The sequence below is a fragment of the Ictidomys tridecemlineatus genome, chromosome 11 (assembly GCF_052094955.1).
Source record: "Ictidomys tridecemlineatus isolate mIctTri1 chromosome 11, mIctTri1.hap1, whole genome shotgun sequence".
Classification (NCBI taxonomy): Eukaryota; Metazoa; Chordata; class Mammalia; order Rodentia; family Sciuridae; genus Ictidomys; species Ictidomys tridecemlineatus.
This window is the reverse complement of record NC_135487.1, coordinates 131,081,907-131,108,630: the sequence shown is the minus strand read 5'-3', so window position 1 is coordinate 131,108,630 and position 26,724 is coordinate 131,081,907. Positions and strand designations below refer to the sequence as shown.

At 37.0% G+C, this 26,724-nt stretch overlaps 1 protein-coding gene across 1 annotated transcript in view; it reads right to left on the bottom strand.

Moving 5' to 3' along the window:
- Window positions 1–25,992, bottom strand: part of Ctss (cathepsin S) — a 28,279-nt gene extending 2,287 nt beyond the window's left edge. The window contains exons 1-7 of the mRNA XM_005331176.4: window positions 25,837–25,992; window positions 23,804–23,930; window positions 14,783–14,905; window positions 13,079–13,228; window positions 10,759–10,986; window positions 9,122–9,287; window positions 5,089–5,191 (exon numbers count right to left, since the gene is read on the bottom strand). Of these exons, the coding sequence (XP_005331233.1) occupies window positions 5,089–5,191; window positions 9,122–9,287; window positions 10,759–10,986; window positions 13,079–13,228; window positions 14,783–14,905; window positions 23,804–23,930; window positions 25,837–25,862 (923 nt within the window). The 5' untranslated portion in view covers window positions 25,863–25,992. The remainder of the gene's footprint in view (window positions 1–5,088; window positions 5,192–9,121; window positions 9,288–10,758; window positions 10,987–13,078; window positions 13,229–14,782; window positions 14,906–23,803; window positions 23,931–25,836) is intronic.
- Window positions 25,993–26,724: the final 732 nt, after the last annotated feature.

Sequence of the window (26,724 nt, the reverse complement as noted above, 5' to 3'; positions counted from 1 at the left end):
AAGCCGAGGTTCAGATCTAGGTTGTTTTATTGCAAAGGCAACTCTAACTGTACCATCCCTATCCCTATGTTATCCCTGCAAGCGAAGTAGTACAGGGAAGGAAATTGAGACCAGAACATTCAGGATCTTTTATAATTCATAATTTTTGTTAGTATTTGCTGCCTTAAAAACTAGGTAAAATAAATCACTTTTTCTGAGCTGAGTTTGGACCTGAATTCTGGTAGTGAAAACTGAAGTTATAGATATTGTTGCAGTCATATGCTGCATAAAAACATTTCAGTGAGCAATGGATCACATATACAAAGTGGTCAAATAAGATTATAATGGAGCTGCAAAATTCCATCACCCAGTGATGTTGTAGCTGTCATAATGTTATAGCACTAGGCATTATGTGTGTGTGGTGATGCTAGTGTAAACAATTCTGCTATACTGCCACTTGTATGAAAACATAGCACAGGGCTGGGAATTTAGCTCAGTGGTAGAGCATTTACCTAGCATGTATGAAGCCCTGGGATTGATCACCAGCAAACCCATCACCCACGCCACAAACACAAATTATATAGCACATACAATTGTTAGGATAGCAAACAACTATATTACTGGTTTATGTGTCTACTAGATTTTGGGGGGCTTCACTGGGGATTGAACCCAGGGCTGCTGTACCACTGAGTCACATCCACGGCACTTTTTACTCTTTGAGACAGGGTCTCACTAAGTTGTGTAGGGTCTCACTAAGTAGCTAAGGCTAGCTTTGAACTGGGCAATCCTCCTGCCTCATCCTCTACAATGGCTGGAATGATAAGTATGTGCCACTGTGTTAAGCCTGAGGACAGATTTGTACCTTTAAGACTATACAAGGTGTGCTCCAAATGTTCATTTCAGTCCTTATCAGTTATTTTATTAATTGGGAATGAACAAAATTCAATCTTTTAAGAGATGAATAAGAACAATTTTGATGATCTAAGAGGATTTGTTCAAGCATATCCTTTGGGGAGCCTAGAATTCTTGTGTACATTCAATCTTTTCTGGGACATATTGCCAGCAAGAGCTGTGGACTTTTCATTTTTTGGTCCCTGTGTATATTGCATCTCTCTAACAGGCACCTAATATCACAGCCTTTAGAAAAGTACATGCAGTTGCCCTAACTCATGTACTTTTTCTCTCTGCTCTTCTCTTGCACATTTAGCTTTCTCTGCTCTGATTGCCATTTTGCACTTGTTCAACTCCTTCTGTTCCTCAATATGTACTCAAATAGCCTAGGTACAAGGCCTTGCCTGATTATCTAGGCTAGTCTAACAACTCTTCTTTTATGCTTCCTTAGCAACCTATGCACACCCTGTTTTAACATTTGTTACATTCTATTGCAGTGGTCTGTACATGCACCTATGTCTTGACTCTTAATAGATTATGGTTGCTTAGCACCTCGTTTTGCTGAGGCTGGCTTTGAACTCATGATCCTCCTGCCTCAGCCTCCCTCGCCCTTGGGATTACAGGCATGTGCCCCGCATAGATGCTTAATAAACACTTGTTGAATGGATGAGGGCAGGGAACAGGTTACGAATTTCAATACTGAAAGATATAGATATCCTTCAAGAAGAACAGCTTCAAGAGAGAAGGGAATTTATAACATTTACTTAGGGAGTCCACAAGAATGTGAGAAAATATTGTTTCATTTAACAAAGTTATCAATATGGCCAGGACTGATGGCTCATGCCCGTATCCCAGCTACTGTGAAGTAGGGTGGAGTGAGGTAGGAGGATTGCGAGTTTGAGGCAGCCTCTTCAAGTTAGGGAGACCCTGTCTCAAAATTTAAAAAAAAAATTCAGGGGCTGGGGTTATAGCTCAGTGATAGTGTGCTCCCTACTGTGTGTGAGGCACTAGATTTAATTCTCAGCACCACATACAAATAAATAAAATAAAGTTCTATCAACAACTAAAAAAAATATTTGAAAAAAAGTTTAAAGGACTAGGGATGCAGCTCAGTGGTAAAGCACCCCTACTACTGGGGGGGAAAAAAAGGTATTACTGGTGTACACTCAAGCTGAGCAGCAATCAGGGCTTCTGGTTGTGCCACAGCATGAAAAAGGTAAGAAAACACCTTTTTGTTTGTTTATTTGTTTGGAAGTTGTAGACTATGTACTTCCAGGAAAAAGTAGAGAAGTGTTATGGATAGAATTGTGTTCCCTGAAAATTCATGTTAGTACCTCAAAATGTGGCTTTCTTTAGAAATAAGGTCATTACAGATGCCATTAGTTAAATTAAGAGGAGGTTATTAGGTTATCCCTGTCCAACTGATGTCTTCTGAAAAGGGAAAATTGAGCTGGATTCAGTGGTTCATGCTGGATTCAGCAGCTCAGGAGGCTGATGCAGTAGGATTTCAAGTTTGAGGCCATAATAATAATAACAATAGTAAAAAAAATGGAAAATAAATAAAATAAAAAGGGAATATTAGACACAGCAAACAGGGGGAATGTCATGTGAAATTGGAGGCAGAAATCAGACTGATGCTTCTGTAGGCCAAGGAAAACCAAAACCAGCAAACCTTCAGAAGCTAGGGGAAAGGTGTGGAGCATTTTTAAAAAATATTTATTTTTTAGTTGTAGTTGGACACACTACCTTTATTTATTTATTTATATGTAGTGCTGAGGATCGAACCCAGGGTCTCACACGTGCTAGGTGAGCACTCTGCCACTGAGCCACAACCCCAGCCCCAAGCATTCTTTTAAAAATTAAAATATATAGTGAGGCACAGTGCTGTACACCTGTAATCCCAGCAGCTCAGGAGGCTGACACAGGAGGATAGCAAGTTCAAAGCCAGCCTCAGCAATGGCGAGGTGCTAAGCAACTCAGTGAGACCTGTCTCTAAATAAAATACAAAAAAGGGCTGGGGATGTGTGTGGCTCAGGGGTCGAGTGCCCTTGAGTTCAATCCCCCATCCCCCCCAAAAATATATTTAATTAACAAATATTTTATATTCAGGGTATACAATGTGATGATTTGATGTATGTATACCTTGTGCAATGATTATCATAATAAATTAAGTAGCACATCTATTTCCACCTATGCTGTACATTAGATCCCCAGAACTTTTTCATGTTATAACTGAAAATTTGTACCTTTTGGTCAACATCTCCTCATATTCCTCAGCCCTATGTCCTGGCAACTACTGTCCTGCCCTCTATTTCTATGAGTTTGACTTTTTTAGATCTCACATATAACTACAATTATATAGTATTCTTTTTGTGCCTGTGAACATTTTCTTCCTCATAAACCTTATGATCATAAACCTAACCCTGATGATATCTTTATCTCTGACATCTGTCCTTTAGAACTGGAAGACATAAATTCTTGTGGGCTTGTTTTTTATTTTGTTTTGTTTTGGGTACCAGGGATTGAATCCAGGGACACTAAACCACTGAGACCATTCTTAGCCCTTTTTTGTATTTTATTTAGAGACAGGATCTCACTGAGTTGCTTAGGGTCTCACTAAATATTGCTGAGGCTGGCTTTGAACTTGCAATCTTCCTGCCTCAGCCTCCCAAGATGCTGGTATTACAGGTGTGTGCCACTGTGCCTGGCCTAAACTTTTGTTTTTTAAGACACTCAATTTGGGGCTGGGGTTGTGGCTCAGAGATAGAGCACTCGTCTAGCATATGCGAGGCACTGAGTTCATCCTCAGCACCACATAAAAATAAACAAAATAAAGGCATGTGTCCCAACAACAACTTAAAATTTTTTTTTAAAAAAGTCACTCAATTTGTAGTACTTTGTTATGGCAACCATAGGAATATAATATAAGAAGATGCTTTGAGTATGTGTGAGTCTTAACTCTTCATATTCCTCCCATTTTACCCTTCTAAAAGTCACATTCCTTTTGTTTATGAATTATATAGATGTAATTTTAATATGTGTATTGAGGGGCCATTAGGTGCTGCTCATACTGTACGGAGGATAAAAGACAAGACATAATCTCTACCCCAAAGGCATATACAGAATATTGGAATGACAGGAAGTGTACACATAATGCACAGCATGCTGTGACTCACTAGTCATAGGACATTTGGTCAGCATAGAAGAAAGACATTTTACTCGGCACAAAGATTCAAAGATTTTCTGTAATAGATAATGCCTGAGCTGCTTATGAAGGCAAAGAAAGAATAAAGAAGAAGACATGAAGATATGAAGGATAAAATGGTAGAATGAAGATTATAACTGCAAATCGTTCAGTGTAACTGGAGTGGAAAGTATGGGACAATAAATGCCAGGATTTGAGACTGGCGAGACAGGTAAGGATTACAACATGGAAGACTTTTCATTATGCAGGAAACATCAATTTTACATTGAATAGTACTAAGTAGAAGCACTATAAGTGCAGACCCCTATCTTAAATCAGTTTGGCAGCAGTAAGAAAGACAGGTTTATAAGTAAAGGAGGTGAGTTAGAAGGCTGCAGCAGTAGTCCATGTAGGAGATGTCTGAACTAGAGGAGTAATAGAAGAAGAGAGGAGACAGAACCAAGGATAGGTGACAGGTAAAATCAGTTTGACTTGTTGCTTGATTGGAACTGGAAGGCTCTAGGATGGTTCCGTAGCATCTGATTAGGTGACTGTATTGTGTGATGTTGCCATTTACTGATATGGGAAATTCTGGAGAGAATAGTATGGTGGAGAAGGTACTAAGTTCTTAGGCAGGTTGAGTTTGGAGAGACTAAAATATAGGAAAAGTGTATATAACTAGATAAGTCTGAAGTTCTGGGTGGATGTCAGAGCTAGAGCTAGAGACAGAGAAGCCATCAGCTTATAGATTATGTTTAAGGTCGCAATGACGTAGAAAAATGTAGAATAAGAAGAGTAATGGGCAGATGGTGGAGCTCTGGTATTGTAGAAGGTAAATGATGAAAACAGAGATGAAGGCAAGACAGTAAGTGGAGAAATAGGGGCACTGAGTAATTCAGAATGTCACTTTGTAAGAAGCTATAAATATTCATCATTGTAAGTATCATGATTATCATCATAATCATAAGAGCACATTTATTGAGGCTCCCTTGAATTCCTGATTTAATTAAATATATTAATGTGAAATACGTTACCTGTTTTTCACAAGCCAATAGTCTTTCCCATTAGAGTTACCATAGCCAACCACTAGTACACCATGATTCACATTCTGAGTACAGGATGAGTCATAGTAGACACCTGAAAATAAAGTATGGGTAGGGAAAGATAGTGAATGATATATGATAATAAAGGGCATTTGAAAATTCTATTATTTTTATTAGACTCCTCTGGATATATGGCAGGATTCATTAAGATATCAGGAATATATATTCTCATGCTTCAGCTACGTAGAGCTCACCACTCTTTGCCATCAGTGCTGTATTTGTCAGGCTCTTGCCAAGTTTGGCACCAATCCATATTTCCCTCAGAAACCTCTGATAAGCCAGCACCTTTGTCTAATTATTTAAAACTTATATATGGTTATTGTATTTCTTTGTATGTATATGCCTAAATTGCTTCATACATTTTTATTCTTTATTAAATGTGATGTTCTGATTTTTTATGTTCTTCAAAGTGAGGTTTAAAATATATTTACTCAGTTGGTAGAATGCTTGCCTCACATGCACAAGGCCCTGGGTTCAATCCCCAGCACCACACACACACAAAATAATATATATATAAAGCATATATTTTATTTATATAATTATACATTTTTTAAAAAATATATATTTATATATTTGGATGGATGTCAGAACATTATACAATGTTAAATATATAATGAACATTATACAATGTTCTACCTTTAGTGGATACTCAGAAAATATGTTATTGAGTTTTGTGTGATTGTGTATTTTTTTTAAAGTATTAACTTAAAAAAATATAGTGTTAGGTGCCCTCCTTATACACTGTTGTGCTACACCTACACTGCAAAGTCTCTACAGGGGTTAAACGCACAGGCTTAGGAATGAAGTTGAGTACTTGTTGTTGTTGTTGAAGTCCTTTATTTTTTAAAAAATATTTATTTATTTTTTAGTTGTAGTTGGACATAATACCTTTATTTTACTTATTCATTTTTATGTGGTGCTGAGGATGAAACCCAGGGCTTCACGCATGATAGGCGAGCGCTTTACCACTGAACCACAACCTCAGCCCTGAAATCCTTTATTTTTTAAAATTTAGATTTCTTTTTAACTGATACATAAAACAAAATAGTACATATTTATGGGCAAACATGTGATAGTTAACATGTCTGTCTCCTCAAACATTTATCATTTCTTTTTTTCTTTTTTAAGAAGTTTTTAAAAAATATTTATTTTTTAGTTGTAGTTGGACACCATACTTTCATTTTATTTATTTATTTATTTATTTATTTATTTTTATGTGGTGCTGAGGATCAAACCCAGGGCCTCATATGTGCTAGGCTATCTCTCTACCACTGAGCCACAACCCCAGCCCCATTTATCATTTCTTTATGGTGAAAACATTCCAATTCTTTTCTTCTATGTTTTTGAAATATACACTACATTATCATCACCTTTTTTTAAACATCATCATTATCTTTTTTTGAGATAATCACTTGTTTATTTGAATATTGTACTTATGAAAAATCCCAGAATGAGAAACATGAGCATTTGTAATAATAATCAAATAAATATTATCATTATCTTAATGTGTTACTTATGTGCAATAGCACATTCCTTTTAACTATAACATAGTACCCTTGGATCAACTTGTCACCATCCCTCTCACTTCCTGCTCTTTCTAGTCCCTGATAACCACCATTCTATTCTCAACTGATATGAGATCAACTTTTTTATATTCAACATGAGTGGGGTCAAGTGGTACCTGACTTTCTGTGTGTGATTTATTTCACTTAGCATAATGATCTTCAGTTCCATTCATGTTGTTGTAAATGTCCAGATTTCATTCTTTTTTATGGCTGAATAGCATTCCATGTTGTATATATGTACAACACATTTTCTTAATCCATTCATCAGTTGATAGACACCTAGGTTGTTTCCATTTCTTGTCTATTGTGAATAGTGCTGCAATAAACATGGGAGTGCCGATATCTCTTCAACATACTGATCTCATTTCCTTTGAATATATATCCAGTAATGGTATTGCTGGATCATATGTTATATGGCAGTTTTGATTTTAAGGAACCTCTATACTGTTTTCAATAATGACTGTATTAATTTTTTTTCAGTACCAAGTATTGAACCCAGGGGCACTTAACCACTGAGCCATATCCCAGTCCTTTTTAAATATTTTATTTAGAGACAGTGCCTTCCTGAGTTGCTTAGGGCATCCCTGAATTGCTGAGGTTGGTTGGATTCTCCTGCCCTCAGCCTCCTGAGCCACTGGGATTACAGACTTGTGCCACCATACCCAACAACTGTATTAATTTATATTCCCACCAAAGAGTGTACAGGATTTCCATTTCTCCATATCTTCATCAGCACTTGTTATATTTTGTCTTTTTGGTAATAACCTTTCTTACAGGAGCAAGGAGGTATTTCATGCAGTTTTGATTTGCATTTCCTTGAGGATTAGTGATGTTGAACTTTTTTTTTTTTTTCACATACTGGTTGGCTATTTGTCTATTTAGATCTGTTGTTCCAACCCTCAACCTCCCATTCCTTTGAGATATTCCTTTGTCTAGCTTGGTTTTAAACTTGTAGGTTCAAGCAATCCTCAGCCTCCCAAATAGCTGGGGTGATGGGAATGCACCCCTGGGCCCAGCTTGGATTGCCCATTTTAAAATCAGGTAGTTTATTTACTATTGAGTTGTTTAAGTTCCTTACATATTCTGAATATTAACCCCATATCAGTTTAAAGTTTTCATATATTTTTTCACATTTTGTAGGTCATCTTTCCACTCTGTTGATTTCACTCAGCTTTGCTGAGCAGAAACTTTTTAGTTTGATGAAACCCTACTTGTCTACTTTTGCTTTTTTTTCCCCTTGTGCTTGTGAAGTCTTGTCCAAAAACTATGGGCCAATTCCAGTGTCCACAGGCATTCTTCCTATGCTTTCTTCTAGTAGTTTCAGGTCTCAAGATGCTTAAGTCTTTAGTTCATTTTAAGTTGATTTTTGTAACCCATTAGAGGTAGGGGTCTCATTTCATAGGATATCCTCTGCATATATATCCAGGTTCCCAACACCATTATTGAGAAGACTGTCTTTTCTCTGTTCTTAGCACCTTTGTCAAGAACCGGTTGACTGTGGATGTGTGGGTTTACTATAGGATCTCTATTCTGTTCCAGTGGTCGATGTGTCTGTTTTTAAGCCATTATCATGCTGTTTTGTTTATTATACTTTTGTAGTTTATTTTGAAGCCAGGTTGTATAATGCCTCCTGCTTTGTTCTTTTTGCTTAAGACAGCTTTGGCTATTCTGAGTATTTCATGGTTCCATACAAATTTTAGGATTTTTTTTCTAGTTATTGAAAAATGGCTTTGTATTTTGATAGAAATTGCATTAAATCTGTAGCTCACTTTGGGTAGTATGAACATTTTAGCTATATTGACTTCTCCAGTGAACTGGGAACACAGGATAGCCTTCGTGTGTGTGTGTGTGTGTGTGTGTGTGTGTGTTCTCTTCCATTTATTTCATCAGTTTTATTTTCATTATAGAGATCTTTCCCCTCTTAAACTAAACTTATTCATAGGGTTTTTTTTTTTTTTGGTAATTACTGTAAATGGGATTGCTTTCTTGATTTCTAGTTCAGATAATTGGCTATTTGATACATAAAAGAGCAACTGATTTTTGTATGTTGACTTTGTTTCCTGCAACTTTGCTGAATTTGTTGCATAATTTTTAGTCCTAGTCCAATCACTTTCAAGTTATGTGACTTTAAGCAAATTAACCCCTCCTGAGTGATTTTTTTCATCCGTAAGTTTGAGTTATTTTGAAGATTTAAATAAAATAATATATCTAAATGATTTACTACAGTACCTTATAGTGTTAATAAGTTTTAATAAGAATATTAGAAATAGATACAAAAAGGTTATATGAAATGAAGATTTTGTTTAAGCTATCTAAACACTCAGAGGGGGAGAGATAGGGAAGAATAATCTTATAGTACAGGGCAGCACAAAACAAGAGGATAAAATATCTGTTTTTACCACTTTTGTAGAGGAAGAAAGAAGGATGACTTGCATCTATCGCAACAGATACAGGTCCTTTATTGGCCACAGCTTCTTTCAGGACATCTTCATCACCATAGGGAAGTTGCGTGTACCTTGAACACGTGGCCGCACGATTTTTTGAGTCATATTGGCACTTTCCATCCTGCCGGAAAAAAAAAAAAAAGGATAATTCAGATAAATAGTATATTTTGACTTTCTTTATAAATCACTAATATTCTAAGTCTGGTTTTCAAATATTTTCTTTGCCTTTCTTTCTCCCCCGCACCCCCGCAATTTGTAGCACTGAACCCAGGGAACTGTACTGCAGAGTTATGTTCCTAGCACTTTTTGTTTTTTAATTTTGAGACAGGATCTGGCTAAGTTGCTTAAGACCTTGCTAAATTGCCGAGGCTGGCCTTGAACTTGAGATCTTCCTGCCTCAGACTCCCAAGTTGCTAGAATTACAGTAATCCACCTATGTCCTGTGAAATATGTTTTCTTTGCTCAATTTAACCTTTTTTTAAAAAAAATTATTTATTTATTTTTTGGTGGACACAATATCTTTATTTTAGTTTTATGTGATGCAGAGAATCGAACTCAGTGCCTCACACATGCTAGGCAAGCACTTGAGCCACATCCCCAGCCCCTCACTTTAACCTTTTCAAGTGTCTAAGACACCCTCTAATTTTTAAAGAAAGAAAATTAAAATTATCTGAGTCCTAATGGTTCCAGATTTCACCTATGACAGAGGTAATATAGAATTATTCTATGGTTTTAAATTGTGAACATCTTCATACATGCAAAACTTGCCAGGCAATGTCTCCTCATACTCTGAGGTGTATTGTAGTGGTAATACTATATCATAAACTTTAGATTGAAACCTTAAAGTCTTTTTGATGATATAATACATGCAAAATGATTTGCAGTTAAAATGATGGTTTAGAAGATCATATAATATGGAAAACAGTATATTTTAAGTAGGAAAATGGAGATTATGAATTCATGGTTGTGGTACATGCAACTATATTTTAGGTGCTTCACAGGAAAAGAGCTTGAGAGAAATAAACCAAAATAATAGTAGTTAAGATAGGGAGGTTTTTAAGTGATATTATTCTTTTTAAAATTTTCTGCAATATGCACAATGACTTATTTAACAATATATGTAACAAACTTGCAAGAAAAACAGAACATTATTGAGTTTCTTAGTAGGTAGAAGAATTATCTGGTTATGGTTTGAGAGAATAAGGTTGAATATGGTAGGCTACAGAACAAGAAAGTTTAATATTAGGCAGATACACAAAGAATTTTAAGGATGGTATGCTTAAAGTCTGTGTTTAAGTATGAATGCTACTTGTTTGTTTAATAAACATTGTGCAACTAATAAATTAAAAAGGCTACTGCATAAAGGATGGGGATATAGTACAAGGTCCTGGGTTTGATTCCCAGTGCCTCTTTAAAGAAACAAAAAAAGGTTATTGCATAAGAAAGAGAAGTCTTGAGAACTGGAGGGTTCCCGATTGGAGTTCTCTTTCTTTTACACCCACACTGCTCTCCATCAGTTGGCTTGGTGGTGTAGTCAGTACACAGATAATATGAGGTCATGGGGCAGCAACCAGAGTTTTCCTGTGACACACCATGGCCTTGTAGGGATAGGAAGCTTCTGATTCAATGCCGTTGTTATCAATGATGTATTGGAAAGCCTCCGTCATGAAGCCACCATTGCAGCCTTTATTCTCATATTTTTCAGTTGAACAATCCACCAGATTCTGGGCACTGAGAGAGACCAGATTTCCTGTTTTCATCTTCACTTGTGCTTCTAGGGCTCCCACAGCACTGAAAGCCCAGCAAGCACCACAGGAACCCTACAACAGAGACAATGACACACCACATTAATAGACAGTAAGGGTGGCTATTGCCATCTATCCTAGCTGGCAACCTGTGCTGGGTTCACAGATCTGACTATTCCAACAACTTAAGAAAACGGTGAAGAAAGCACGCAAACACACAGAAGTGCCTTTTCAAAATCCGGGACAGCTCTCCGACCTTAGGGGTCCATGGAAAAGAGAGAGCTACTGGAATTCTTTCTTCTTATATAGGGACACACAAGGGGAGGTGCCCTATCCCCAAAAGGGCAAAGGGGTAGGATTACAAAGGAGCAGGTGAGTGTAACTCATCCCCACCGGGTGACACCTACTCTGGAGCCACGCCTCATCATCCCAGGGGAGGTAAAGCCCAAGTTGTTGCAGGGCACTGTTCAGTATCTCTCTCTCAGGACTTCAGGGCGAGTATTTCCAGAGCGGCTCCTGATAGATGGCTTCCATAACAAAAATTGGGCAACTCCAAGTTAGGTTAGCTCTGTCAATAGTTCCCAAGAAGGGATCCCCTACTTTACTTTCCTTCTCTCTTAGACAATGGGAATGAAAGCAAAACATTTGATTGTCCTCTAGATAAGATCCAACCTTGATGGAGACTTACAAATGGCTGAGCTAAGAACATAATGGGCATAATCAAATATATTAAGAATTAATATTCACTGAGCATATGCTAGATCTCACCTGTCTTCACCTATGAAGAAGGGGGTTAGATGTCCACAATAAAGTGATTTTTTTAAAAAATTTAACCATTATTTTATTTATTTGTTTTTTTTTTTTTTAATGTGGTGCTGAGGATCGAACCACAGCCTCACCCATCCTAGGAAAGGGCTCTATACCACTGAGCTATAAGCCCAGCCCAGTTAAGTGATTTTGAGTGACTTAATGATTTTTTTGCCTTAAGGTACCCTCCCTCCTGCCAAATAATGCCTGAAAGCAAGACCTTTAATACTAGGTAAACATTTTACATTATTATCCTTAGAAGTGTTTTCAGAAGCTATTTTTTAGGGAGGTATAAACAAACAGAAAACCACAAATCTGCTTTAGTTAACAGAAGGTATAGAGGATACAGAGTTCCATCACAATTGCTTGTGTTCTCTCTCTCTCTCTCTCTCTCTCTCTCTCTCTCTCTCTCTCTCTCTCTCTCTCTCCCTCTCCTCTTTCCCTCTCTCTTTTCTCCTCCCCTCCCTCCTTGATGTTTATGCAATAGAACAGATTGAAATTGCTTTGGGTTAAAGAAAATTTGGTCATTAAAATGCAAGCACCCAGGGAAAGGAGCTCATACTCAGAGTTAATACCTAAAAATGTAGGTCTTTGGGTTTTCCCAAACTTTTGTTTTTAGAGAAATTTGAGTAAGAAACCCAAAACTAGTTGAAAGAAAAATATATGAGTAGGAAAGAATACGAGTAGTACCTTTTACTTTCTTCATTTGTCATAAGCTCAGGCAGCTACTTAGAATGCTGTTTCTTCTCCGTTACCCTAACTTCTAAGGTGACATGTGTTCTACCCGTAGTTACCTATGACTAACTTAGGATTTTTGTAGGTTTAAAAAAAAAAAAACTCATGGAAAATACAACATAGGAACATCCATTTAACAAAACACAGATTTCTTATTTTAACAATGCAAACCTAGCTTTGAATTAACTTGACTGTACAATCTGTAGGTCAGTCTAACTCTGGTTCTTTCCTCACCTTCAACCCTGAAATTCAGAAGTTAGATGGAGAGTGAAACTTCTTGGTCAGGGTTTTCTCACACTCCTGGTGACTCTCAAGCAAATGGCTTGATGGTGGGTCTAGTGCAATCAATGAATGTCATGAGCACTAAAAGTTTGTTTGATAAATCTAATGACATAGTTCATAGTTTTTGTCTAAGGTAGCTGTATTACCACTGTGTTCGAAGAGCTGTGGGGACAACAAATAGAGTACAGTAAGTGACCCTTGCCTTCGGGGGCTTAAAATTTAGTTGGAGAAACAAGTACAGAAACAATTGGAAAGAAACATAAGAGAGTCACTGCCAGATTGTGCAGCTAGACAGAAAGAGAGAGCTCTCTTGAGGGGCAGAGGCTGGGATGGTAACACTCACCTGGGATTTGACTTCAGTAACACACCCCTTCTCTCTCCAGTCGAAAGACTCTGGCAATTTCTTATTAGGGTTTGACTTGTAAGTGTCATTTCTGTGCCATTTACTGGGAATCTTCAGGGAACTCATTAAAGACACCACTTCTTCACTGGTCTACAAAGCAAAAAAATGTCCTCCTTTACTTAATTCTTCTCTTTAATGCCCTATAAACTGTAGATGTGAATATATTCTCAAACTGAGAAAGATCATAATGGTAGTGACCAACTTAGGTACTGTTGGCTAGTAGAGTGGATTATCTGGGTTTTTGGTCTTGCACTTTACATTAGCATCCCAGTTAGCTAAGCACTTGCATTGGGAAGAAGAGAAAGAAAATGGTAAAAACTAGAAGTTACACGGAGTCAGATGTTTGGTTCAAACTAAGACATAATTTTATAAAAATGCTGTCTAAAAAGCAGGCCAAATTTGGTTTTCCTTGTGAGAAAGCATTACAAAGGAAATTCCTGCAGTTAAGTTGGAATTTGGTCTACAAGGGGGATTCCTTCCAAAAAGTATTGCGATTCTTAATTCTGACCCAAATGGTAGTTTCCTAGGGTAAAAAAGGAGATAAAAACTAGTGGAGAGCTGGGTGCAAAATGACAGCGACTGTCATCCTAGACGCTGGGCAGGCTGAGACAGGAGGATCGCAAGTTCACAGCCAGCCTCAGCACACACAAGGCACTAAGCAACTCAGTGAGACCCTGTCTCTAAATAAAAAATACAAAAGAAGGCTGGGGATGTGCCTCAGTGGTTGAATTCCCCTGAGTTCAATCCCTGGTACAAAAAAAAAAAAAAAAAGAAAAGAAAGAAAGAAAAGAAAAGAAAAAAATAAACTAAGGGAGGGCTATGGAGGTGGCTCAGTAGTCGAGTGTCTGCTTAGTATGCACAGGGCCCTGGGTTTAGTCCACAGCGCTACAAAATCTAAAAAATAAAAGCCTAACAAGAGATTACTCATAACACTAAGTTCTCACATGCTCCACTAAGAAAGCAAGGGATCAGGGGGCCCGGGGATGTGGTTCAAGCGGTAGCGTGCTCGCTTGGCATGCGTGCGGCCCGGGTTCAAGCCTCAGCACCCCATACAAACAAAGATGTTGTGTCCGCCGAAAACTAAAAAATAAATATTAAAAAAAATGTAAAAAGAAAGCAAGGGATCATATTAGCCAATTTAGACTTTCATAAATATGTTAAGTTAGTATAAAAGACTGAAAAATCTTTAGAAAATGCTTTCTAGAATCCATTAAAAAAAAAAACAAAACATAGTGGAGCTAGGATAGAGCGCTTGCCTAGCATGTGTGAGGCACTGGGTTCCATCCTCAGGATCACATGAAGTACAAATAAATAAAAAATAAAGGTTAAATTCTTAAAAAAAATCCATTGAAGACTGTGAGTTTAAAATTCCTTTAAACAAGGACATGGTTACAGTAAATTCTACTGTTTTCACACTTGGAATGCATGTGGCTATATTCTCTTGCCTTTTTTTTTTTTTTTTTCTTGCAGGGTTAGGGATTGAAGCAAGGACTCATGAATGCTGGGCAAGAGCTCTCCCACTGAACTGCACCTGCAGCCCTGGCTACACTCACCTTTGTGGCTGTTTACCTTCAAATCGCTTTTGGAGAGATAGAAATTCTGCTTACCTGGACATGAAAGTAGGGTTATTTGTAATTTACTTACCATGTCTCCCAAGTGGTTCATGCCTAGATCATATGAATGCATTCCCATTGAATGCTCCAGATTGTGAAGCGTAACAAACTTGAGATTCTTTTCCCATATGAGACGCCGTGCTGCCTCTTCATTCTAAAATACAAGGAAAGAGAACACAATTATACTGCATCCTGGACAAATAACTGTTCAATAAGGAAAATAGCATTTTACAAGTCATTATACTAAATATGGATATGTCTAGGAGCAGAAAAATGAATGAATATATTCAATATAACTGCTAAAATTACTTATTAATCATAATTTTTGCTTTTAATTGCTTTGATGATTATTAATATTATCTTGTGGTATACATTATGAATTTCTCCTTAACATGCTAAAAAGTTTCTTTCTGGAAACTGTTGTTTATTGAAAAGTTTCTTTTATTTTTTATTTACTTATTTTTTAAATTTTTTTTTTAGTTGTAGATTGTCAAAATATCTTTGTTTTACTTACTTATTTTTTTTTTTTAATGTGGTGCTGAGAATTGAACCCAGGGCCTCGTACATGCGAGGCAAGTGCTCTACCACTGAGCCACAACCTCAGCCTGAAAAGTATCTTTTATAAGATGTTTTTATCCTAAGTGGCAAATATCTTAACTGGAATCATCCTTTCAGTGGACCTTTATTTTATTTATTTATATGCAGTGCTGAGAATTGAACCAGTGCCTCACACATGCTAGGCAAGCACTCTACCACTGAGCCACAAACCCAGCCCATCTCTTAATCTTTATATATCTTTATAAATATTTGTTTACTCTCATTCTTGAAAATAAATTCAGCTGATTATAAATTCCCAGCTACTAATCTCCAGCTATTTGAAGATATGTCTTCAATGTCTTCTGGTACCTATTGTTGCAAATAAAAGCTCATTGTAATAATCACACCTCTGATTTTTGTTTTTGTGGGGTTTTTTTTTTTTTTTTTTGGTAGATGGACACAATGTATTTATTTTATTTAATTATTTTTATGTGGTGCTGAGGATGAACCTAGTGCCTCACATGTGCTAGGCAAGCACTATACCACCGAGGTACAGTCCCAGCCCCAACCTCTATTTTTTTTTTTGTTTAAATTTCTATATATTTTCATTTCTCTTTAATGTATTTTTATAACCTCTGTTGTTAACTCTGGTAGTTTTTGTGATTTTTCTTTCTCCTGGGTCTGGTTGTGGGCTTCTTTATTTACCTTCTGCTGGGTATTCTTGATTGGATGACTTGGGACTTTTTATCATATCTGGAAATCTTCAACCAATATCTTTTCATATATTTTTTTTCTCCAACATTCTATTTAGTTCTTGTCTTCAAAATCAACTCTCAAATGTATTTTGGAGCCTCAAAATCTCTTTCATCTCTCTTCCTTGAATTTTCATAGAATTTTCTTTTTATTTCTGTGAGCTGTTTCTGGGTGAATGCCTCAGTATTGTCTTTCAGATTATTATTTTTTAAAATATTTATTTTTTGGTTTTAGGTAGACACAACATCCATATTTTATTTTTTAAATGCGGTGCTGAGAATCAAACCCAGTGTTTCACGCCTGCTAGGCAAGCGCACTACCACTCGAGGCCCAGCCCCAGGCCCTGTCTTTCAGATTATTGACTCTATCCAACTGTTTCCATTCTGGAGTTTATTTCTTTGATTGAATTTTCATTGAAATAACTTTTATTTTCCATTTCTACGACTTCTCTTTTAGTTAATGATTTAATGTTCCATTGTGTGGTTGTTTTTTTCTTTTGCTTATAGTCATAGAGTTTTGGTTCTATTATTTAAATTTCTGTTTTTGTTTTTGTTGGTAGTGCTAGGGATTGAACCCAGGGCTTCGTGCATGTTAGGCTAGTACCCTACCACTGTTCTATTATTTTAATTTCATCCAGAGTGAATTGATTAAGCTGACTGTTGGTTTACTTGTCCTCCAGGAGATTCATTTACATAGAATAAAATATAATATACAATGTACTTCCTAGAATAACTGACAACCAAAGCCAGAATAAGCCTTAGGTCTAGTAATCAGTCAACAACACCTGTTCTGCCTCATTTTATTGAGAAGGGTAAGCCCCAGGGCAGAACCTGATTTTAGGCAGCAAGTCTTTGCAACCCCCTCTCATTGGGAACATGTTTTTTGTTGTTTCCTTCCTCTTTCCCTTCCTTTCATCTTTTCTTCCTTCCTTCTTTCATCCTTTCTTTTTGGTGTCTAGGATTGAGCCCAGGCACTTTACCACTGGGCTACATCCCCAGTCCTTTATATTTTTGATTTTTAGACAGTGTCTCGCTAAATTGCTCAGAGCCTCACTAAATTGCTGAGGTTGGCCTCAAACTTGCAGTCCTCCTGCCTCAGCCTCCTGAGCTGCTGGGATTACAGGTGTCCACAACCACACCCAGTTTAAATCACCTTTAGATTACTTATAGTGCCTCAGAAAGGAGCTGGGGTTGTGGCTCAGAGGTAGAGCACTTGCCTAGTATGTTCGAGGCCCTAGGTTCCACCCTCAGTACCACATAAAAATAAAAACATAAAATAAAGGTATTGTGTCCAACTACAACTAAAAAACAAATATTAAAAAAATGTAAATGCTACATAAATAATTGTTTTACTGTGTTATTCTGAGAATGATGATAAGGGGGGGGAATATTTGTAGATATTCGAGTTGGAATTTTAAAAAGAGGCCACCCTGGTTTGGGGAAAAGAAAATAAAAATAAACAAGTGTCCATTCATTCATGGCCTCATGGGGCCCCGAAAGTTTGGGGAAAAGAAAACAACAATAAACAAGTATCCAAAATCTCCCTGTGGCTACCATGCTCTGCTCCTTCCAATCCACAACAAATCATTGCTTATGTTCAATCATCTTTGGAAACTACTACAATATTTGCAAGGTTTAAAACTAAAAGAAAAAAGAAAAGAACAACTCTCGAGAAAAATTATAAATTGCAACATCATGCTCTAAGGAAATAATCTTATAAAAGAAAGAATGGTTTCAACAATTTTCCTTACTTTTTAACTTCTGCTGGATTTCTAACTTTCCTAGCCTTGTATTTAAATGTGAATTACAGCCCCTATATGATTTAATAGGATTGTAAAAAACTGTTTTATACAAAAGAAGAAAAAAAAAGTGTTTTTTTTAAATCCACGATGTTTGGCTGACTATGTTTTTAGCCAGCGTTCTTAGCTAGCTACTCCCCCTCCCTAATGCTGCAGCACATAAAGAAATAAAAAAAAATTTTTAAAAAGCAGAAAAACTGCAATCTGTATACGGGGTAAAAATGGGAGTTCATAACCCACTTGAATCAAATGTATGAAATATGATATGTCAAGAACTATGTAATGTTTTGAACAACCAATAATAAAAATTTTTAAAAAAGCAGAAAAATTTCAAATGTGCAAGTTTTCTTTTTTCAAAAAAAAAAGTTGTTGTTTTTTTTTTTTAAGAATTTCACAGGCTTCCAACTGATTCTTGTCTGAGTTAAAGGGATGCTCTGACCTGATTAAAAAAAGTTGATACACTACAATGTAAGTTTTTAAATATTCTATGCAAGCTGATGGGGTTTTTCTGATTAGTCTTGTTTTATCTAACTATAAAAGTTTTTACATTCTGTCTTTAGGCAAAGGCCAATTTCTCTGGTGTTAACTCTTAAATACATTCAAAGGATTTCTTTTAATAAATCTTAGGAAGATATAAACATGGTTATGTTGGGAATGAGTCTGATAACCATCAGGGACAAAAATTCGAGCTATATGAAACCATTGATTTCAATGTCCATCATGGTTATTGGATTTTATACCTGACATTTCCAATTACACAGGCCTGTCTTATTTCTATATATTATATACTTGGTATTGAATTGACACTTAGACAAATGAGTACTCATCTATTAAATTTAAAGAATTAAATGGATCCAGATAACTTAATTCAAATCAAATAATTAAATAAATATATAGATGTCTTTAAGGTTATGGCTCATGGGTTTTTCTAGGTGGCCAAATAATAAAGTCTTAATTTCTAAAAAATATCTGAGATATAATGTAATATCCATTACTTCAAAAACTTCTTCAACAGAAAAAGGATGATTAATACGATTAATCATGCTTTTCTTGTATTTTTACATTTCAATTAAAATGAGTAAATTAAATTTAACACAAATGGGATTAGTCTTCATAAGTATGATTTCTTAAATAAATAAATTAAAAATTATAGTTGGTGCCAAGCTGATCTCTCCTTTTGTTTCCAGTTGTTAAAGAAACAGGATGCTGCCTCCTTCCTTTATTTGACTCCTTCTTTATAACAGGCTATACAGAGAATTAATGAAAAGTTATCGACAGTGATGGTGGATTGACTTCCTCTATCTAATGTGCCATTATCATTGATAGTTCTTGTTGGAAAGCCTTATGCTTTTGCAGGAGTATTTGCTATTCTTAATAAGAAATTATATATAATAAAATGGTTATATTTTTTCTCATTTTTCAGATATTTTGTCTGAAAATATTTTATCTGTAATATTTTATCTTTTTTTTTTTTTAGTTGTAGGTGGATACAATATCTTTATTTTACATTTATGTGGCGCTGAGGATCAAACCCAGTGCCTCATGCATGCTAAGCGAGCATGCTACCACTGAGCCACAACCACAGCCCTTGTCTTTTTTTGTTGTTGTTGTTTTAATATTTGTTTTAGTTGTAGGTGGACATAATAACCTTTATTTTATTTTTATGTGTTGCCGAGTATTGCACCCAGGGCCTCATGTGTGCTAGATGAGAGCTCTACCACTGAGCCACAACCCCAACCCCAATATTTTGTCTTTTACTGATATGTATGCTCAATTAATTGGTGATGATTATACTAAAATTTTATCCTTAACAGGCATGGACATTCATGTTTTATACCTTGCTTATGAAAAAAAACTTTATATATCTCTAATATTTACAGTTCATACTATTATCAAGTTATATTAACAGATTTTTTAGCACCTATTGATTTTCACATGCTTCCTAATGGACAATTCTCTCTGTTATATCAGGTTCCTTAATTATATCCCTTTTCCTTAATTTCTGCTGTTCCACTTATAGATGAAATAATGGTGTATACAGATGGAAGTAAACAAAGAGGAGTAAGGTCTGTTTTTATTAATGGAGAATGGGCTGACTATTATACCCTACCTCAAATTTCTCCACAGTGAGCTGAGTTAGCTACCATTATCCTGATGTTAAAATTGTTTTCTACTATTTTAAATGTTATTACAAATTCTCAATGTATAGCTAAGCTTGTGCCTCATATTTCCATGGCTGTGTTATGCCCTCATTTGGATTCCAATTTACTGTCTCTAAAACCCTTTAAACTCTTACAGCATCGTATGTCTCCCATCTTCCTTGCTTATGTACACAGCCACACCAAGATTTCTAGACCTTTGATGGAGAGTGACGCTCACCCAGATGAAGCTATAAAATCCCTTTATCCTTTGTTTTCAGGTGCTGTGAGATCCCATGGATTTTTTTTTTTCATCAAAATGTTCGATCACTAATAAAAATGTTTTCCATCTCTTCTCAACAGGCTCATGCTATAGTTAACAATTGTTCTGACTGTGTACTCTTACGGGCCCCTATGTAAAAAATTATGAATCCACAGAGCCTCCATTCTTTTTTTTTTAAGTTTTTTTTTTTTAAGAGAGAGTGAGAGAGGAGAGAGAAAGAATTTTTAATATTTATTTCTTAGTTCTCGGCGGACACAACATCTTTGTTGGTATGTGGTGCTGAGGATGGAACCAGGGCCGCACGTATGCCAGGCGAGCGCGCTACCGCTTGAGCCACATCCCCAGCCCCACAGAGCCTCCATTCTAATGCACTTTGGCAAATGGATGTTACTCATTTTCCTCCTTTTCATTCTTACTCTTACTCCTTTCTTCGTGTTTGTATTAATCCCCATTCTGGGTTTATTTGAGCTAGGTATCTGCTTGTATTTATTTCTCATTTATTCTTTGTTTTGCCACCCTGGGCAAGCCTATTCATTTAAAGATGGATAATGTCCCTGCATATACATCTTTTGCTTTTGCACAATTTTGTAATCAATGTAATATAATTTTAAATCATAAAATTCCTCATAATCCTACTGGACAAACTTTGGTTAAATGAGCACATTGTAATCTTAAAACTTGCCTTTTAAAACTAAAACAAAAAACGGGTAATCTAGCCTCTCTCATATTAATAATGCTTTAAATATTATTTTATTTACAGTTAATATGCTCAATATGCAATGCAAAGTTAACACTCACAATTAGTTGTCTGCTTTGGATAGACATTTTATTCCCAAACAGCCATTACTAAAAATTTATGTAAAATATAGGGTTCCAGACCCAGGATGACAAGACCTGTGCCTCTGATCACATGGGGAAAAGGATAGACTGCTGTGCTTACACCAACAGGTCCTGCTCAGACTCCAGCTCCATGTATAAGATCTATTGATTGTGAATGGACAGCAGGAACTTCACAACCCGATTCCCAAGTTTCGTTTGATCCTGGATGAGGAGAGTCCCACCAAACAAGAGGACAATGATTATTCTCCTCGATAGAGAAGAAACATTAAAGGAGGACAGATACAGAACACAAAAGAGAATCCCAAGCTGCTAGACTTCCACTGACTTGGGGGGATATAAAATCATTAACTGCCTCAGCTCAACAGCTGTTAGCTCAAAGGGGGTTAAAATGTACTCTGAAAAACTTAGTTACTGCTTTGTTTGCTAAACTCACACAAAACTCTGTAAATGTTTTGATCCTTATGATAATGTTTTTCTGCTATTGTACCCCAGCTGTGGAAAATTTAGTACAGTCAGACTTCTGGACTTCTAGAACCAATTATAATATCTGGGTTTGCTTGGCTAAAATTGTTATATACCTGCAAGAATGTTGCATGGTACTCATTGTTGTCTCAACAAATTAACTGTGTTCTCACCATCCTCGAAGGATTTCATGGGCCACCATCCTGCACAACATATTCATAAAAGTTGTATTCCCCTTGATGAGAACTGTGATGATTCCGTACATCTTCTCTCTAAGGCAAAATTTGATGCTTTGGCATTTTCCTTAGTGGGTATCCCTGGACTAACTGTCGGGACTTATAAAACCACTATGAAGCTGGCCTGTGCTGTGGTAAAAAGTATTAATCCTACTTCTCTGGCCATTAATATGCTTAATGAGAACAAAAACAGCACTGTCAAGCCATTCTTGACAATCAGGCTGCTATTTATTATCTGTTGTTGTTATATAACAAAGGATGTCAGGAGTATAATAATATGTGTTGCTTTAATTTGAGTGATAACAGTTAATTCCATTTCAAAGGAGCTAGACCACCTTAGGGACATTGTTAATAAGGTCCGACAAGATGATGGAGGTTTAGACTTGTAGGATTGGCTAACTGTATGGCTGCCCAATTTCACCTGGGTCAAATAATTATTCATAGGAGGATGTCTATTGCTATTGGAATTGTTAAGCTGCACTTGATGTTATTAATGCCTTTGCTATTTTTTTTTTGCCCCTACCAGCATTAAGAAGGAAACTGACATTATTCATCCAAAAAGCCTTAAAAAACAAAAGAGGGGAGCTGTAGAAATTCTGTGTTTGGGATTGGGATCTACAAACTTTGTCCCTGTTACATGCTTGGTGACTAGGAAGTTTCTGTGCAGAGTCACAGATGCCTGGCTGCTAGGTAAAACCTGGTGACTGGGAAGCTCCTTGCAAAGGCACAGGACACCTGGCTGCCACAGCACTGTCCTTCACAGGTTTACCCCGCTTCCCAGACCTGGGGTGTCCCACTCCTCCCTCTGAGCTAGTAAGAAAACTCCGCTGGTACACTACCTGGTTTCCATAGTGACATCCTTTGAAGGAGAGAGTCTGTGTTTGCATTAACCTGGACCTTCTCAACCAGCTAGCACTCAGGGTTAAAGGAATACCGGTCACAGTATAGTCATTTTTTTGGTTATTAAAAATGACAGCAGAGAGGAGTAGACACCCTTTTGTTTACCATCCTTCTGTCTATCTGCAGCTTCCCTGTGTGTCTGTGTCTGTCCTTTGTGGGTCTCCTTCACAGATCTCCCTGCACAGGAGTTCCTTTTCATAAATGAATAAATAAAAAGAGAACTCAGAGGGCTTGGGCTGTGGCTCAGAGGTAGAGCACTTGCCTAGCACGTGTGAGGCCTTGGGTTCATTCCTCAGCACCACCTAAAAATAAATAAAATAAAGGTATTGTGTCCAACTACTACTAAAAGACAAAATATTATTTTAAAAAAGAGAGAACTTAGAATGCATGACTTACTAAGAATATCATTTTTATACAAAACAATACATCAAATAAACATTATCCTAACTTAGAAATGTTACATAGTTATAGGTCTTAGTTATTCTAAACAACGCAGCTAAAATTTTACAAACAATCAACAAGTATACTTTGAAATATAAACAAAAAGTACAAAGTGGGAAGTGAGAGTTAGGAAACAACAGTTATTAGCAATTCTAAGTTCCAGAAATGGGGTAATTGCAGTTTTTACGACTTTTTGTTCCTCAAACTACCAAATGTGCTCCTTCCTTAGAGTTTTGCATTCATTTTCCATTAACTTGAAACCTTTACTACATTATCTATTTTGCTTGCTCCCTGACTTCTATCAATTCTCTGCTCAAATATCACATTATTTATGAGGACTTCCCTCACCATCCTAACACACACAGACCCCTCAGTGCAGCCACCACCCAGGGCCGTACCAATCCCTCATGCCTTGCTTTATTTTTCTCTATTACACTTCTCACCATCTAGCATACCATACATCTGCTTATTTATTTACTTATTTCTCATCTCTCCCACTATAACATAAACTCCATAGTAACTGGAAGTTCATTTTGTCTCCTGCTATATACTACCCAAAAGAGCATCAGGCAAGAAGTAATTGCATAATATTTGTGGAAAACACAGTTTGTAAAGAACATAATTTCAAAAGGAAGCATTTTGCTCCAGTAAGAACCCCATCTACCTTTTGTCTGTATTGTTTGCCATAGGTTTTCTTCCAGAGCTGCCAGTGGTGATCCAGGGCAGGGTCTTTTTGCAGCTGTGCCATTGCAGAGAAGCACACCAAGGACACATAAAGCAGCCACTTCATTCTGTTTAAGGGAAGCTTCACTGTTAGCTACATATGTTGTGACCATGTATTTTCAAAACAGAAAGTAGCAATGCAGAGTATACCAAAGGAACACACTCCTGAAAATCAGAATTCTACAGGCAACTTCCTGAAGTACACGGTCAGGAGGAATATGTGTAGAATTATGTCTAAAATATTATTTCCAATACTTAGTAGCACTTTAAGAAATGATTTTCAGAAATTCCTCAGTATCTGGTAAACCAAACACACTTAGAGGTTAAAAAGAAGGGACTTTTTAGGATTTGCCAATACATCTAATCTAATTTTCTAAGGGAAAATTTCCTCTTACTTTCCAAAACAGAAAATCATGCTAAAGAGGAGGATAAGGGCTGGGTGTGATGGCACACACCTGTAATCCCAGCAGCTTGGGAGGCTGAGGCAGAAGGATGACAAAGTCCCGTGAGGCCCTAAGCAATTCAGCAAGACCCTGTCTAAATAAAATATAAAGGGCTGAGGATGAGGCTCTTTTAAGCACCGCTGGGTTCAATTCCCTGAACCCAAAACAAAAGAACCAAATCAAACCTAAATAAAACAAAAAGAAGAGGCTGAGGGTTCTGTGTGTAGCTCAGTGGTGGAGTGCCTGCCTAGCTGCCTAGCATGTGCAAGGCCCTGGTTTGATTCCCAGTACCAGAAATCGGGGTGGGGGAAACCCTTCCAAAAAATCAATTATCTTCTGAATTTTTGAATACCTGAGCTCATCTTAACTTCTCTTTAAATATCCACAATCCAATGTGTATATGTATCAAAAATTCAGATGATACCCCATTAATATGTACAAATTGTATGGTTTGGTTTTTTTATAATTTTTTTAAAATTTATTTTTTAGGAGTAGATGGACACAACACAATGCCTTTATTTTTATGTGGTACTGAGGATCGAACCGGGGTTCTGCCCATGCTAGGCGATCTCTCTACTGCTGAGCCACAAACCCAGCCCAAAACTGTATGTTTTTATGTAACAGTTAAAAATGCATTTAATTAAAAAATAAGTCAGGAGCAGTGGTCAGGCAGGAGGATTGTGAGTTCAAAGCCAACCTCAGCAACTTAATGAGACCCTGTCTCGAAAGAAAATATTAAAAAAGGCTAGGCGTGGCTGGGTGCGGTGGTGCACGCCTGTAATCCCAGCAGTTTGTGAGACTGATGCAGGAAGATGGAGAGTTCAAAGCCAGCCTCAGCAATAGCGAGGCACTAAGCAACTCAGTGAGACCCTATCTCTAAATAAAACACAAAATAGGGCTGAGAATGTGGCTCAGTGGCCAAGTGCACCTGAGTTCAATCCCCTCCCCCCAAAAAGGCTGAGAATGTGGCTCAGTGATTGAGCACCCCTAGGTCCAATCCCCAGTAGCTAAATAAATAAATAAATAAACAAAATGCCCCAAACCTTTGGAGATAGTTAAAAGGTAACTGCCAACTATTGGTTTCAAATCCTCCGGGCATTTTCCTTTTTTAACTTTTTCAACAATCAAATATATATTTCAAAGAAAGTAATTATGTACTCTTTAAAACACCATTACTATATTTAATTCAAAGAACTTCAACAGAAGTTCAGTGACTAATTGCCTCCATCTGGATTCCACTTTCTTTCTCATTTCTTTTTTAATTCAAAACAGTTGAAATTTTAAACACATGAACCTTCAAATATATCCCAGAGAAAGCTAGGGTTTAGCCTCAAGCTTAGATGTTCAAGCAAATATTAACTTTTCAAAAATAGATTCTTTTTAAATCAGAAAGACCAGAGACTGAGAAACATGTTTTTTTAGTCTACTTCCTGAAACCAAAGATTTAAAATCTGGCAGGTAGAGCAAGCTAAAATCATAAATGGGAGTGTTCAAAGACCAAATGGGGGGGGGGGAAGAACAGACTACATACGTGATAGAATCAGCAGGTGTTCCCATAGAAAGAATTCCTGAATTGATGTGATCGCTTCCGAGATTTCAGAGTAGCAAGGAGACTTTAGTTAACTGACTTTAAAAAGAAATTGGAACTTGTCACATGAGGTATCCACAATGAGGAAGTAAACTTTGATTTCAGTTTCATTTAAAATATTGTAAGATCAACTACCTCTAGCCTGCTCCCTATTGTCTTAGGGACAGAGTGGGACAGAAAGCCATCAAGAAGAGCTCCCAAATAGAAGAGATCAATAAAACAAACTCAGTAAAGTAAGAAAAGCAGTACAAATTTACCCTTTAATTTTGTTTATGTCAACTCTTCCTCATGAAATTTTGAGTCAGTTATCAATTTCCCTGGAAAATTCTGTCAAGTTACATGTTTGGGGAGTCTGAACATAATTACTGAAAGGAAAGTGACCACAACACTCGGAGTGACAGAGATCTTTACTGCAGCAGTGAGAAAGAGGAGAAAAGACAAAGAACGTGGGAAAGAGAAGAACGAGAGAGAGAGAGAGAGAGAGAGAGAGAGAGAGAGAGAGAGAGAGAGAGAGAGAGAGAGAGAGAGAGGGAGGAGCAAAGTGCAAGAGAGAGAGAGGGAAAGTGAGAGAGAGGGTGAGACAGAGCATGAGAGAGGGCGGGAGGGCAAAGCAACAGAGAGCAAGAGTAAGACAGGGGGGCCAGGCAGGACAGTTTTTATAGCCAAAATCTAGGTCTCTGGGTCTGCAGGCTGCCTTGTTGGCTTTCAGTTGCTAAGGGTGTCACCTTCTGCCTTCATGCAGACCGGGCGGGGCCAGATGTGGGTTTCCATTGCACCCTTGAGTGGGGCTGAGGGTTCAGCCTTGAGGCAAACAATCCATAAGGAACCAGA